The sequence below is a fragment of the Wasmannia auropunctata genome, unplaced genomic scaffold (assembly GCF_000956235.1).
Source record: "Wasmannia auropunctata unplaced genomic scaffold, wasmannia.A_1.0 LD334991.1, whole genome shotgun sequence".
NCBI lineage: Eukaryota > Metazoa > Arthropoda > Insecta > Hymenoptera > Formicidae > Wasmannia > Wasmannia auropunctata.
The window spans coordinates 5,918-21,159 of NW_012027899.1; the positions used below are offsets into that span (position 1 = coordinate 5,918).

General features: G+C 38.1%; 3 protein-coding genes across 9 annotated transcripts; all 3 read left to right on the plus strand.

Moving 5' to 3' along the window:
* The first annotated feature begins 4,603 nt into the window (after window positions 1-4,603).
* On the plus strand, window positions 4,604-9,400 carry LOC105457833 (rab-like protein 6). 3 transcript variants are annotated; one of them, XM_011702730.1, is made up of 6 exons: window positions 4,604-4,743; window positions 5,207-5,408; window positions 5,489-5,979; window positions 6,613-7,418; window positions 7,837-8,335; window positions 8,440-9,400. In XM_011702730.1, exons 2-6 carry the CDS (start codon window positions 5,279-5,281, stop codon window positions 8,638-8,640), a joined length of 2,127 nt encoding a protein of 708 aa, XP_011701032.1. In that variant the 5' UTR covers window positions 4,604-4,743; window positions 5,207-5,278; the 3' UTR covers window positions 8,641-9,400. The 3 variants fall into 3 exon arrangements, with proteins under 3 accessions (XP_011701032.1, XP_011701031.1, XP_011701033.1); XM_011702729.1 differs by having other exon boundaries at window positions 5,234-5,408; XM_011702731.1 differs by lacking the exon at window positions 4,604-4,743 and adding an exon at window positions 4,792-5,003 and having other exon boundaries at window positions 5,234-5,408.
* Window positions 9,401-9,479: 79 nt separating this feature from the next.
* LOC105457832 (ribonuclease H1-like) lies at window positions 9,480-11,823 on the plus strand. Of its 5 annotated transcripts, none has more exons than XM_011702726.1 (8): window positions 9,480-9,726; window positions 9,855-10,017; window positions 10,104-10,179; window positions 10,266-10,427; window positions 10,541-10,715; window positions 10,975-11,105; window positions 11,186-11,450; window positions 11,602-11,823. In XM_011702726.1, exons 3-8 carry the CDS (start codon window positions 10,127-10,129, stop codon window positions 11,692-11,694), a joined length of 879 nt encoding a protein of 292 aa, XP_011701028.1. In that variant the 5' UTR covers window positions 9,480-9,726; window positions 9,855-10,017; window positions 10,104-10,126; the 3' UTR covers window positions 11,695-11,823. The 5 variants fall into 5 exon arrangements, with proteins under 5 accessions (XP_011701028.1, XP_011701027.1, XP_011701029.1 ...); XM_011702725.1 differs by having other exon boundaries at window positions 9,855-9,979; window positions 10,050-10,179; XM_011702727.1 differs by having other exon boundaries at window positions 9,855-9,979.
* A 1,173-nt stretch (window positions 11,824-12,996) lies between these two features.
* Window positions 12,997-14,801, plus strand: LOC105457835 (ribonuclease H1-like). Its single transcript, XM_011702732.1, has 4 exons — window positions 12,997-13,177; window positions 13,782-13,844; window positions 13,918-14,140; window positions 14,413-14,801. Exons 2-4 carry the CDS (start codon window positions 13,783-13,785, stop codon window positions 14,521-14,523), a joined length of 396 nt encoding a protein of 131 aa, XP_011701034.1. The 5' UTR covers window positions 12,997-13,177; window position 13,782; the 3' UTR covers window positions 14,524-14,801.
* Window positions 14,802-15,242: the final 441 nt, after the last annotated feature.

Genomic DNA, 15,242 nt, shown 5'->3' on the forward strand with positions numbered 1-15,242 from the left:
TAAAATAAATCGTCCAAATAAATAAATAAAAACTTTTGATTTTATGCAAGTAAAAAAATGATATTTACCCCAAGGTTGCTCCACCGGGGCCAGATGCCTCTGCTAAGCCTCCTCCTCCTCTCAGGGCAATTAGATGTTGTTAAGTCTCCTCGTAGAATATTTGGATTAAGCCTCCTGATTCAAATTAAAACAAAATTCAGAAAATTCAACATTTTAAAAGATAATTCTTACAAATATTCAAACATTTTCATCTTTAAATTAAATATTTTTTAATAATTATAAATTTATAATCTCATTAATTTTTAATTACATGACATATTTTTCTATTATTACAAATAAAATTTTTATTAAAGTCAATTTAGAAAACTGGCTAAAAAATATGATTTGTTTATGATCATCATTTATATGTTAATATGATTTATATGTTTAATATTTTTTCTTTTAAAGCTAAATCAGAAAAAAATTTTAAATTAATTATTAAATTTTATTTGCCATTTTTAATTTGCTACTGGTATTTTAAAAGCATCGCAAATGTACAAATTTCAATAAACTTAAATAATGTTCTCTATATAAAAACATATATTAAATAAAATATATTCGCGTATGGTTCTTGAAATTGTTGGAAAAATTTTTATTTTATTATAATTATAGTAATTAAATTACTAAAAAGACGATCACACGGTTATTATACCTCGTATGTTCTCAATATAAATCACACGTAACTTAATAATATTGCGACAACAAAAAAATAGAATGTACGAAATTCAACATAAGTTTCGCACTTACCAATTATATGACTCGTGATAGTACTCGTTCCGCTATCGTTGCGTTCTGTATCCATCACGTCCTGCAATTAAAACATTAATATAATTAAGATAGCAAAGGAGTATGCTTCGTCTCGCGCGCGATTAACTTTACGCGAAATGAGCGCTGCAGCAACGGCGGCAGCGTTTATGCGTTAACGTAATTAAAATAATGAAAACGGAGCAATTTATCCCGTACGCGGTCAGCTTACGCGAAATAAGCGTCGCGGCGACGCGGGTCGGCGGCGGTGGCGACGGCGATAATGCGACGATGCTACGTGCCAGACAAATGCAAATACAAGTTCCACTTACCAATTATATTAGCCGCGACGCCTCTCGTTCTGAAGATCATCTATCTCGTATCGAGTTCTGAAATTATAAAAAAAGAAACGCTATTAAAATGGTGAAGCGGTTTTGTCTATCCGCGCGATCGACTTCGCGTGCCAATAGCGCCATCGTACGCGCTGCGGCGGCGTCGGTGCAACAGTGGCGCGCGGCGACGCCGACGCTACATATTTCGATTTTCGATCGAACGAGTATTGCGAAATACGTATCCGATCAATCTTGCATCTAATTAACGCATAACATAGATTCGGCATTCGAACTCTGATTCGATCGGATGCGTAATCGCAATACTCGTTTGGCCGAAAATCAAGATGTGTATCGCCGCCGACGCGTCCGGCGTCGCCCGCGCCACGACGCTTGTTTCGCATAAGCTGACGGCACGCGAAACGAATTACGCCGCTTCACTATCTTAGTTATGCATTTATCCATATGTTTGCTGTATGTTAACGTACGCCATACGTATGGATAAATGCGTAATTAAGATAATGAAGCGGAGCAGTTTGTCACGCGGTCAGCTTACGCGAAACAAGCGTCGCGGTGACGCGGGTCGGTGGCAGTGGCGACGGCGATAGTGCGGCGATGCTGTACATATTAGACAATTAAATGCAAAGTCCCACTTACCAATTATATTAGCCGCGACGCCTCTCGTTCCGAAAATGATCTGTCTCGTTCTCGTATCGAGTTCTGAAATGATATAAGAGAAACGCTACTAAAATATAGTGAAGCGGTGTCGTTTATCCGCGCGATCAACTGCGCGGCTCGCGTACCAATAGCGCCACCGTACGCGCTGCGGCGGCGTCCGTGCAACAGCGGCGCGCGGCGACGCGTCGGCGAGAGTGGCGGCAACAGTGACGCGCGGTGACGCCGACGCTACATATTTCGATTTTCGGTCGAACGAGTATTGCGAATTACGCATCCGATCAATCTTGCATCTAATTAACGAGTAATATAGATTTGGCATTCGAACTCTGATTCGATCGGATGCGTATCGCAATACTCGTTTGGCCGAAAATCAAGATGTGTATCGCCGCCGACGCGTCCGGCGACGCTTGTTTCGCGTAAGCTGACGGCACGCAAGACGAATTACGCCGCTTCACTACCTTAGTTATACGTTTATCCATATGTTCGCTGTATATTAACGTACGCCATACGTATGGATAAATGCGTAATTAAGATAATGAAGCGGAGCAGTTTGTCACGCGGTCAGCTTACGCGAAGCAAGTGTCGCGGCGGCGCGGGTCGGCGGCAGTGGCGACGGCGATAGTGCGACATATTAGACAATTAAATGCAAAGTCCCACTTACCAATTATATTAGCCGCGACGCCTCTCGTTCCGAAAATGATCTGTCTTGTTCTCGTATCGAGTTCTAAAATGATATAAAAGAAACGCTACTAAAATATAGTGAAGCGGTGTCGTTTATCCGCGCGATCAACTGCGCGGCTCGCGTACCAATAGCGCCACCGTACGCGCTGCGGCGGCGTCGGTGCAACAGCGGCGCGCGGCGACGCTACGCACATCTTGATTTTCGATCGAACGAGTATTGCGAAATACGCATCCGATCGAATCAGAGTGCCGAATCTATATTACATGAATTAAATAAACAAGATTGATATAATTATCGCTAATTGTCTATTAAAAGAGTTGCGGCGTCGCTCAAGTGCTTCGTTTCTGACGAGGTCAACTTCACGGCCTTCACGCGCTGAAAGCGACGCGGTGCAGCGGCGCCGATCCGCATTCCTACTCTTAATTTCGTGTTATGTATATATGTTAACATATAGGAATATACGTATGGAATATACGTATATAGTATTTATTACTCGAAATGCGGAAAATGCATAGACGCAAAGTTAAAAGTAGAACGCATATATTATAGCGTTGCCGCCAACGCGTTGCCACGCTTGTGTTGCGTGAGCTCTGACCGCACGCGAAATGTATTGCGTCGTTTCGTCGGCTTTGCTATCTTACGCAATTAACGATAAAGAAATTCTTAGAGCGTACCAAAAAATTTACTCCTGGAAGGATTTGTTAATGAATTACGACTGCTGCGATCCTAGATCATTATATAGCTACTGAGCTACGTCATCCTTTTGCATGACCGACGACGCAAGACCGACGCAACGCTCCTCCGAGCAGCCCGAGCTCGATGTGAAATGACTGCAGACTGGACTCTTTATGCCGCGCGCGGCAGCTTACGCGCAGTATATATAGTAGCTGCAGTGCCGCGCCACCAAGCGCTCTGATTGGCGCGGCGCTGGCTACTCGAGTCGGTATATAAGCGGAACGCTACGAGCTACGAGCCTTATACGCGATGAGGAAGCTTTTGCTTGTGGGACTCCGACGTGACCGCGTCAGCAGTCCCGACTCCCGATACCGCCATAGTCGGCCGATTATTACGAAATATAAAACACATGTTCCTCGATATCGTCCTTAATAGTTATTTAATTGCACGAGTAGCTCCTTCTAAAAACGATCATAATTAAAGCATATAGGAAAATAACTATTAATTTATTCAAATGAATGAAGTTCAAACAGCAGACAGTTTTATATATATAGAAGCCAAATCATTGCCGATTGTTTCGACTTGATCGTTTCTTTCGACTTCCGAATCTGACCGTCCCGGCAATACATTCGTGATTCATATCTTATTGCGCGCCGGTTATACATATGGCATCTCGCTCCTTACTCCTAATCGTCCGCCGAAAATTGACACGGGCGGGTGAGGCGGTCTCTCTCCATGGTTCGCGCTAAAGTGTATATAGTTACATGCAACCGTGGCCCGCGTTCACTACAGTCCTAACTCGGCACTCGGCGCGCTGCGCGGCCGCATAAAAACGTTCGTACTTCGTTTTACAGACTGACGGATAATGACAGAAATGGCACTGGCCTCTTTTTATCAACATGCTCTCAATGTTTAATTGTAACATAACTTATTTGCAAATAAATGAAATGGAAAATGATGTTAGATCCTTTCTCGCCTGTTTCGTAGCGTCGGAAATTCTACTTAATGAAATTATATCTGCAGTGAGAAACTGAGAACCCGAGCTGCGGTCCACGTGACGCTACAAATGCTTTGAAGCGTTTAATTTCTCAATCTGAATTAAAAAAATTGTATCAATGATAAATTCAAATTACATATCAAAATCCAGTTTTCTGCACAATTTGTGGTGCGTGTCCGTACTATAAACCCACTTTTCGAGTCTGCAGTAATTAGAGCTTTATTCTCGAAAAATTACGCATTAGAAAGTACGGAAATGTACATACTTTTGCATACGTAATTTTTCGAGAATAAAAATCCAGCAGACTCGAATAGGGGGTTTAGTACGGACACGCACCACAAATTGTGCAAAAAAACTGGATTTTGCTATGTAATTTTGATTCACTTCTTCAGAGGGCGTTAGTGCACGAGGGCATTTTAGCATTGCAGCCAAAAGGCCGGCACGTCCGCTCTCGGATTCTCTCCGGTGCTGCCAACGTAGAGGGGAGGGAGAAAGAGAGACAGAAACAGCTGCTGCTGCGTGACAGCTGTCTAAAGAGCGCATCCAGCGGCAAGAGATCCGGCTTCGATTCACGGGGTTCGGCGCGTGCGACACATGTGGTAAGCGCGATTTCACGCGGATTCTTGACGAATTTCCCCGGGACGATCTCGGCCGCTTCGCGTGATTCATCCGACTCTCCCAACGACGCCGTGGAGAAAAATTCATTTTTGGGTTAGAGTGTCGCGGATCTCGTACATGATGCGTGGGCTTTAATTGCTCCGATGCTCGTGTCCCCGTCTGTTCTCGAGGGACTTATATGCTTCGCGGGTAACGACGTGGACGGTATTCGTCAACGCCGTAATAATCGCTATAATAATGAGTAATTAAGCTACTTACCGCCGTTATCGCCTTGCAATATGTTTTTGGCTTGCGTTGTATACCACAGAGTGTTCTCTAATGATCAACGGCAAAAATTGTGTAGTCCACGGTTTTTTATTCAATAAAAATTATGATATATTTATGTTACTATTTTTATATTATTTTTATTATATGATACTTTTCATTTTAATATATTTTCTACAGGTATTTATGGTCAACTCTCCTTTCTAGGTATCGAAGTTAATTTCTTGAACTGATGCTTCTTTGAGGAATCGCATGATGTTTTCTGCCATTAAGAGATTAGCCGGCAAATCCGATGGGGTCAGCAATGCGTCCCCAAGACCGGCCCATCAATCCATGCCGACGAATCTTCAGAGGAAGTTTGCCAAAGGTGTGCAATATAATAGTAAGTATATACATGTGTGTGCTTTGCGTGCAGACGAATGGGATGCGGAATATCAGTTGTAATGCAAACTTTATTTTTAGTGAAAATAATAATAAAGGGAGACAGGAATGTAGGAAAGACATGTTTATTCTATAGACTGCAGGGGCAAAAGTTTATCGAAGAGTATGTACCCACGGAAGAGATACAGGTGGCGAGTATACAGTGGAATTACAAAGCCACCGACGACGTGGTCAAAGTGGAGGTATGGGATGTCGTAGATCGCGGTAGACGCCGGCGGAAGTTGGAGGGTCTGAAAATGGACAATGCTCCGGCGAGCGCGGAGAACGCGATCGAGGAGCCTGCCCTGGACGCCGAGTTTCTCGACGTTTACAAGGGCACCAACGGCGTCATCATCGTGATGGACATCACGAAGAACTGGACGTTCGACTACGTCCAGCGTGAGCTGCCGAAGATACCCGGTCACATACCTGTCATTGTCCTCGGCAACCACTGCGACATGTCGCATCACAGAACCATCACCGCGGATCACGTGACGTACTTCATCGATTCGCTGCACGAGAGAGTAGCACAAGTAATTGAAACAATTAAAATTATTAAATAAATATTAAATCGTTAAAATCATATCTTATTAATTCGGTTTTACATTTTCTTTTCAAAAAAAAAGCTTGACTTGTGTAATTATAATATCGAGCATTTAGCTCGAGAGTTGATCAGCACCTATCGATGCATTATCGAACTTTTAGGAAAGAAGCCAACTTTACGTATACCTAATATTGTTATGAGACTGCTGCAATGAGTGTAGCTTAATTATCGTCAAAACCCATAATAATTAAAACCCGAATTCACTAGTTAAAACTAGTCTTAAATTAAGTTGAAACGGGGTCTATAATTATACTGTTTCACATGGAAAACGGAAATTATTTCGATTTTAGATCTAATCAACCATAGTTTTAACTGGTGAATTCGGATTTTAATGGATTATGGGTTTTGACGGTAACACAGCGACTTAAATTTACTTAAATGGACAAGCTCTCTTAAAAAATAAGTGTAATCACTGTACAAAACTACAGTTTCAATCTCGCACATGTCTCATCGTTGAAAATTACGGACTCGATTCTTTTTTTCTTCGCTTCCTTTCAGCATTTAATTATCAACTCCAACTGAAAAACTTTACTTAAATCTGAAGTCGAATGAATTGTTGCAGGTGAGGTACGCGGAGTCGTCGATGCGAAACGGCTTCGGCCTAAAATTGCTACACAAGTTTTTTAATCTACCGTTTCTGCAACTGCAACGCGAGACACTGCTGAAGCAGCTGGAAACCAACGAGGAGGAGACGCGTTTGACTATCCAGGAGCTCGACCTCTTCCAGGACAGTGACGACGCTGATTACAACAAATTTCTCGACAATCTCGTGAACCGTAGAAGAGCCCTCGCCGACTCGGTATCCGCCAGTAATCTAGTCTCAAATGTTCCGTCGTCCATGAGTAACTATCACCTTGCACCTTCCAACGCGAATGCCGTCGGAGAGGTCAAAAGGTCGGCCTCGATGCCCGGTCCGATTGGTGGCGGAACTCCAATACCGGTGAAAAATTTGGATATGAAATCGATACAGAGGAAAGAGAGCTCTACGGCGAGTAGTACATTGGATAATGCATCTAATTCGAAAACGTCACAGATTACGACATCATCTATTTCGCAAAATTCCGCCGCTAAGATAGAAGTGGCGAAACCGGTTGAATCCGCGAATAACACTGGTGAGAAAAGAGACTCGCTCAATCGGCCATCGTCGCTCATGTCCAAAATCTTCGGTCACAAGAAGGAAGACGAGACGGACGGGAAACTGCCAAATATAAAAAATGTTAATTCAAGCGTACCGTTGACCAGTGTTGAAGATTTCATACCGGACGGAATGCTGGACAAATCGTTTTTGGAAGGCTGCAGCGTGAGCTCCAATTCCCTCACCCCGGAGCCGGATCTTGCACCAACTCAAGAAGAGGCAGAATCCGAGAGGTAAGAAAAAAGCTTCCTAAACTATTTCATACTTGTATTTAAAAAAAAATGTCAGTAGAATAGAAAACCAAAAAGTAATACATACAATTTTTGTTTTTAAAATAAATTATTTTTTATTTGGTGTTCAAATATATTTTAATGGTTAAAGATATTAAATTATTATCAAGTATTTTTATTAATATTAAAATAAATTTGTGTAAATGATTATTACCATTTCTTAAATAGTAAAATATATTTAATTTCTTGTATTTCTCTTTTTATTTTCTTAATGCATATCGATGGTTATTTATTATCTTTTGCAAATTTGTAAGCAGTCATATATAATTCTTACCTATATTCTTCAATATGTATCGTATAATCCATATTCGTTAATATACATATGTCAATATACGTTACAATATAATTTCTTTTTACACAGTGACATGGAGACTGGTAATCCTTTGGTGGCCGGTTACGAGGATGACTTGTCGTCCATTGAAGAAGTAGTTTCTCCTGTACAGCCAAAATTGGCGGAGAATCCGCTGTCCAAGAAACACAAATTAGAGCCATTATCAGGTCCAGAGATAAATATCGAGAAGCCAAAACAAGACTCGAAGCGCGATTCCGTTTCCTCTATAGAGCAAGAATTGCGTATCTCCAATGAATACGAATCGAACGAGCAACCAGACATAAGCTCGGACGCTTTTGACAGCTGGTTGCGACGAGATTCTAAGTGGCGGCAAAGTCCTGAAGGAGGCGAAGACGTGAGTAGCACTAGCACGAGGAAAGATAGACTGGAATTGAGCGATAAAAGTCTGGACGTTAGCGTAACGAGTTCCAATGTTCACCTGGAGCTGCTTGATGACACCAGTACGCGCCACGTGAGCTCCAATGCCAGTAGTCCGGTGATGAAGGAGAAAAAGAAACACAAAGACAAGGTAACTTAAAAAGAAGATTCTTGACCCAAAGAATGTATCTTTTCCGATTTTTCAATTGATTTTGAATTACGGATTTATCTATTTTTTTTTGCCGACTTTTTTAGGGGGACGAGAAGGAGAAGAGGAAAAAGAAGAAGTCAAAAGACAAGGATAAAGATAAGGAGAAAACGGAGAAGACCGAGAAAAAGAAGAAACGCTCGTCGCATCGGTCGAAGGACGAGAATCGAGAACGAGACGAGCTCGAGGAATTTTTGAACGGCTCGGTCACGAGAATCGGCGTCGATGTGGCCTACGAGGCGATTTAGCATTCCGGAAGTATATTCAGTAACAATTTTCAAAAGCGCCACCAGCATCTTCCAAAAAAAAAGACTTCGCTCTCTTCGATGTAATGTACGCTACGCCCCCGAAAGCGGAGAAATAGGATTATTTTTCGCGAGAAAGAAATGTGTTTTGAATTGCGCTGTTAATCCGCGAAAGGATATACTCATATTTTTTTCCACAAACAGGTCGGCACGTCCATTTTTGGGTTGCTTTGACCCAAGCATTTCAGCCGGGCTTGGCATCTCGGTCTACCGCGATTTTATTATTGTGAAAATTGTGATTTTACAAGGGAATACGTTACAGCGAACGAGCCTGCACTTATTTATATTGCATTTCTGCCCTTGGATGTCTGACAATTTTTAATTTACATTTGAAATATCATACACGGCGACGAAAGTTCGTGCGAATGGACTATACACGAATATCTTTTTACCCCGTGATATGACGACTATTGTGACATTGTAACGACATACTTACGAGATAATTTATTATTTTTAATATTTTTAATATTTTGTGTTCACTCTTTTATACATTAAGATTTATATATGTATATTTACCGTTGGTATCATTTATAAATTTTCTCTTTAGCTTAACACATGCCCTGTCCTTGTTGAATATAATTCTTTTAAAGAAGTTATCCTATATATAAAAAAATGTTACGTTATTGTTGTATTTTTCATAACGGTGTATAGCATTGCAGTACAACCATTATAGCTTCATGTTAATAAATGTATATAAAACAAATAAAATGTTTTATTTGTATTGTTTATACAGACATGTATAAACTTCGTAAAATTACTCTCTGTAAAAAAAAACCCTCCGCAATTGCAATTGTTTACGAGTCTTATTACGCACAGTAGAAACGAGTGTGAGGGAGCTGCACCCAAACTGATTTGGAATATAACCTCAACGGTTTATAATCTTTTGCTTGGTGTACAGGTGGACTGTAAATTTAATCAACAAGATAAATTGCAAAATGTGTGAACACAGATAAATTACTGAAAATAGTGATTAAATTGTGAAATACTAATCTCATTTATAATTTCACAAAAATTATATTTCAAAATTACGTAAGTGTAATTTGTACCAATATTGTAGAGCTGCTAATTTCATATGGCTAAATAAATAATTACCTGTTAAGATAATTGTGTCATAAAAAAATGCATCTTAATTAATTACTATTTTTTATTCTTTGCAGACGTACTTACACTCAATTATTCCTATTCTATCAATAACAGGGTATATATGTTCATAACGTGTATGTGAACAGTCAGTGAAAAGTTCTGAAAGATTTTCTAATTTTTTTGTGAGAAGATTCTGAAAGTGACGTATTAATATTAATACTGGCAGTAAAAATAGAAGTACATTAATTAATAAAGATATGATTCTCCAGGCTAAAGATCGTTTGTACTGAACAAATTGATGAAATTGAATTTCGTATTTACAGCAAGGCATTATTTCTTAAGCAAAATGCCTTATTATGCAGTAGCCAGGGGTCGAAAGCCTGGAATTTACGCCACGTGGTAGGGAAACTAATTCAATGATCTAATCAATTATTGGCAAATAAAATAAAAGTTTTATTAGATAAGAATTTTTGTGTTTTTAATAGGGGTGAATGCAGTGCTCAGGTTATTAAATTTCCTGGATCAATATATAAGAAATTTGCAACAGAAAGCGAGGCTCAGAGTTTTATAAAAGAGCGTTCCTCTTCAACTGTGGAGACAAATTCTTCCAACGGGCTTGCTTCGTCGGAAATTGTTAAATCTGTAAGGTAAATATTAGTAAAATTATTCCCCTATTTGTCATAAATAAGAAAAAAGTGTCACAAAATTAATAAAACTGAAATCTTATTGCAAGAATATTTAAAGCTAACATTTTATCTAGATCTCAAGCCCTGCCGAAACAGCTGTTTGCACTTGGTGGCAAGCAGTCTGTGGCACAGACAAAATTATTATCAATCCCAAAGAGAACTTTGTCAACAAGTAGCGATTCTAATGAGCAACCAAGCAAAAAGAGGAAAATAGCATCAGACGTATCAAATTGCCTTGAATCAACTCAGGTTTGGAGCAAAGAGTACATTACAAGAATTAAATGAATTCTCTCAGAAGCTAAATTAATCAATTCTGTTACTTTTTGTAAATTTTTTAATTTTAATATCAGAACATATAACTCATTTTTTTCACTTTATAAAGTAGTCGTAGTTTCTGAGATATATATATATATATATATATATATATATATATATAATAGTATAATATATAATAAATTATAAAAATCAATTATATTACGAAAAATGCAAATTTGGGATTATTATGTAGGATAACAAAGAGGACTTGATCGTGGACGAAAATGGTTACGTGAACGTTTTCACGGATGGTGCATGCAGTTCGAACGGAAGCAAAGACGCGCGAGCCGGTATTGGCGTTTGGTTCCGAGACAATCATCCTTTGTATGTTTTATTTCTCAGATTCGTCGATTGTCTATTAAAATTCTATGAATCTGCGCGTAATATAGTTGTAATATTTATAGAAACGTATCTCAACCGGTGGAGGGACGACCTACCAACAACATGGCAGAGATCCAAGCTGTCACGGTAGCAGCGAGGCAGGCGAAGAAGGCGGGAATCAAGAAGCTGAGAATCAACACAGATTCCAAATTTCTTATCTCCTGCATTACGCAATGGATGCCAAGATGGAAGAGCAGAGGATGGAAGACTATAGTCGGCAAGCCAGTTATAAATAAAACAGAGCTGCTAGAAATGGAGAAAGAACTGGAGAATTTGACTGTTGCTTGGGTAAGCAATTTTTTATTTAAAGTTTCAAGGAAATAACATTTCTAAAAAGTTTCATATATATATATATATGTATATATATATATATATATAAATGTTTACAATTAATATAAATATACATTATTGTAAAAATATAGAATGTCTAATTTTCTAGAATCATGTGCCTGGACATGCAGGACTTCATGGTAATGAAATGGCAGACAAACTGGCAAGAGAAGGCTGTTTGCGGTATAAAAGACAAGATTAATCAAGTGATTAAAAAGTACAAGGGACTTTCTATAAATTGCATTCTAGATTATTTAGTTATTTTATTTTTGTATACACAATTTTCTGTAGAAAATATAGTGTAGAAATTAATAAATTAATTTTTATTACATTTCTATTAATGACTAAAGATTGTAATAAAAAAATATAATGCAATGAGATACAAAAATTATTAAAATTATAATACTGTTATACTTTTGCACATATAAAAAAACAGATGCCTACAATTAAATTAAAACTAAATTGTATTTAATGGAAAAATGATTAGTCCTCATCAAGAAACAAATATATGCATTATTAGATTGAGCTTTTATTTTTTATACTATACATTATTCCTAGGAAAATATAAGTTACTTTTATATTTCTATCTACATAAATACATTCTGTTTTGTACCAGATAATTAAGGATATCAATTGCCAAACAAGTAAGCCTAGTATGCAAATATTATTTCCTCGTAGACGAGGTAGAAGCGTGCGCACCCTCGTTCGTCGTCTGCCGGCTTAACGATTTCGACGACCTCGTCGATATTTGTTTAAGGAGAGTGTAAATGTCCTCCGGAGACACTTGCAACGCCAGTAATTCCAACACGATGCTGTAAACAGAGTGATTACATTGCGATGTAAAATCATGTGGAGGTTAGGTCCCACTTTCGACAAGTTGCCGACTGTCTCACCGGAAAACACCGGGTACCGCGGAGATTCCCGTTATTTCAGCCAGTTCAATCAGCTCCTGCTGATGTGATTGCGAAAATGCCATTTTCCGTGAAATTCGCCGACCGCATAAACCTTCGGACTTTTGGATTTACCGCGCGCGAAGTTATATTCGCAAACAGGCTCTTTGATCTGACATAACCTGATCGACCATTAGTCTTCGTGGGAGACATCTATACATTTGTATATGAAACATCATGTAATTTCAAACTCGGCCGAGCACTAAAAGTGCAAACTTCTGATTGGCTTCAGGGTGTTCTTCTTTCTTCAAGGCGTGAATTCCTCCAATTAAGGCAATTCTTTCCTTTTGAGAAACATTTCGTCGACACATTTCGACATATATGCTTTTTGAAGGAAAAGCAATCTGTCGTACAATTATACAAATATATTTACGAGTATTAATTTGTGTTGAATTCAAAAGAAAAGCAGCCCAAATTTCCCTATTTTCTGCCAATAAAATTTCTCGAACAGTCACGTGACACGCGACTGTTGGAAACGTGATACCAGAGGGAATCACAGGAATTGTTTTTTCATTTGAATTTCCTAAGCAAAGCACATATATATGTGTGCGTGCATATATATGATTAATGCCAGCCCCCGCTGCTGAACAAAAGACGAAAAGACAAAGGACAACGCGGACAACCATTTTCGTACGAGGTGATCTGCTGGGCAGAGCTGAGCTGAGCTAAGCGGCACTGAAGACTGAAAGTCATTGTGATTCCTCTGTAAATTGGTGATATCGCCAGATTGATCAAGTAAGTATTTCAATGAATATAACATTTTTCATTCGTGAAAAGAATGAAGATCTCGGATAATTATCATTTCTTCGTTAAGCCGCACGAGCCGCGTGGCGACGACCTGTTGCTTCTTTGTCCTGTTGCGTCGTAGCTTCGTTTCGCGATAAGATAATTCTCTGTACCTTACGGGACTTAAATGTAAAAAGAATATCACGGATTAATCGGTATTAATTACTTGTAACTATTAGCTAACGCAACGATTGAACTTGTTTAAGAATTAATGTCTTTCTATATGTATATCTTTTTTTTTTTTTCCTTTGTGATCGTGCGCCTTTCGATGTAACGTCTCTTCGTGATCATAATTATAGACAAAAGAAAAAAATTTTTGAACACATTTGTCTTACTTTTAATATTTGTATTCCCGAGACGAAAAAAAAAGAAAGAGAATAAATGCTAAAGATCTAATTATACTTGACATTTCTCTTTTCTTTAACATCTTTCACTTTCTGTTCTGCAAGTCTAAAATATATATTAATGGCATGATAATAAAAATAATAGTAGTAACGGGAAATGCAAAAAATTGAGTGAAATTTTCTAAACTTTGTTTTTTTTTTTTTTGCAGAATGCCTAAGAAGAACTACTACGCTGTGGCCAATGGTCGTCAAACTGGTGTTTACGACAATTGGTAAGGAAATAATTGAAATGAAATAAATAAGTATTTCCAATCAAAGTCTAAACAACAATTTTTTTTATTGCAGGCAGGACTGCAAAGATCAAGTCGATGGATATTCTCGCAACAATTTTAAGGGGTTTAGTACACCGGATAAAGCTTGGGATTTTGTTGATCAACATTCTTCAGGAGGAAACCGCGGGCAATCATTTGATTCCAACAGTAGAGCTGTAGCTTCACGAAGTGGCAATCAAGTTGCATCAAGAGGTGGTCAGGGAGAAGTTAACTTCTATCGAAGCACTGATTACACGGTATGAAATAAAATTTCTTGGAAAATGCCAAAGCATGTACATACGTATAATTTAATGAACAAAATAGTTCAAGTGATTTTGGTGTATATAATTTATTAATAATTATGATACAATGTGATAATATATTTCTTAAATTTCGTGCTTCAATTCTAGAAACATTTTATAGAATTAATACAGTAATTAAATACAGTCGAGTTGAATTCTTTGATGTTATCTTCATTCAACTTTTCCATCTCCTTTTCTTCGACTTGATGAGTTCTGTTGATTTTCAGGAGGGACGAAACAGTGTTATCGTCCGCGAACGTTCTTATGCAAGTGGTAGTTCTGGAAATGGGCATTTTGTTGAGAAATCCACTCGTACCTATTGGAAGGAAAACAAGTAAATCAACTGGAAGAATAAAAAGCTAACGAGATGCCAGAGAAAAGAGAATCTTCATGTTTTATATGTACTGAAGAGAGTTTACAGTATAGAGTATATGCATAGATATATTTTGAAAAGAAAGTTTTTTTTTCTTTAGTTTATTAAGTTAGGATCAGTTGGAATATATGTTATTTTATCTTTGTTATCGATTATTCCTGGCATCGACGTCTACAAGTTACTCATTCATTTATCTTTTTCAAGATGTGTCTTGATCAATAAATAAATATAATTCTTATATAACTACTTATTTTATATTCCCTTCAAAAATTGTATAAGTAGCTGCATTGTAATGGCGAATTTTTGAGGATTCATAAATCTTTTTCGATCTTCATCTGAAAACTCAGGCTTTGTTTTTAAAAACTTGTTTGTTTCATTCTCTAACGGACGTTGAGTTAATTTGTTTTGTTTATCCTTAGATTACCTTGAGGCTAAATTCATATTTTGATTCTTCGTTTCCATCAATAGGATATCTTCCCAGTAGATTTTAGCCATGTATGTAAAGCGTGATAGGAGTGTGAGAATCGAATTTAGATTTTTTGCTTAGGCGGTTCGCTTTAGCACTAAGTTTTTCCAATATCTTATATCAATTTTCGGACTGTATAAAATATTTAAAATTATATAATTTTGATTTTTTGTTTCTATTAATAGGATATCTTTAATTAAATTACATTATAGTCATAT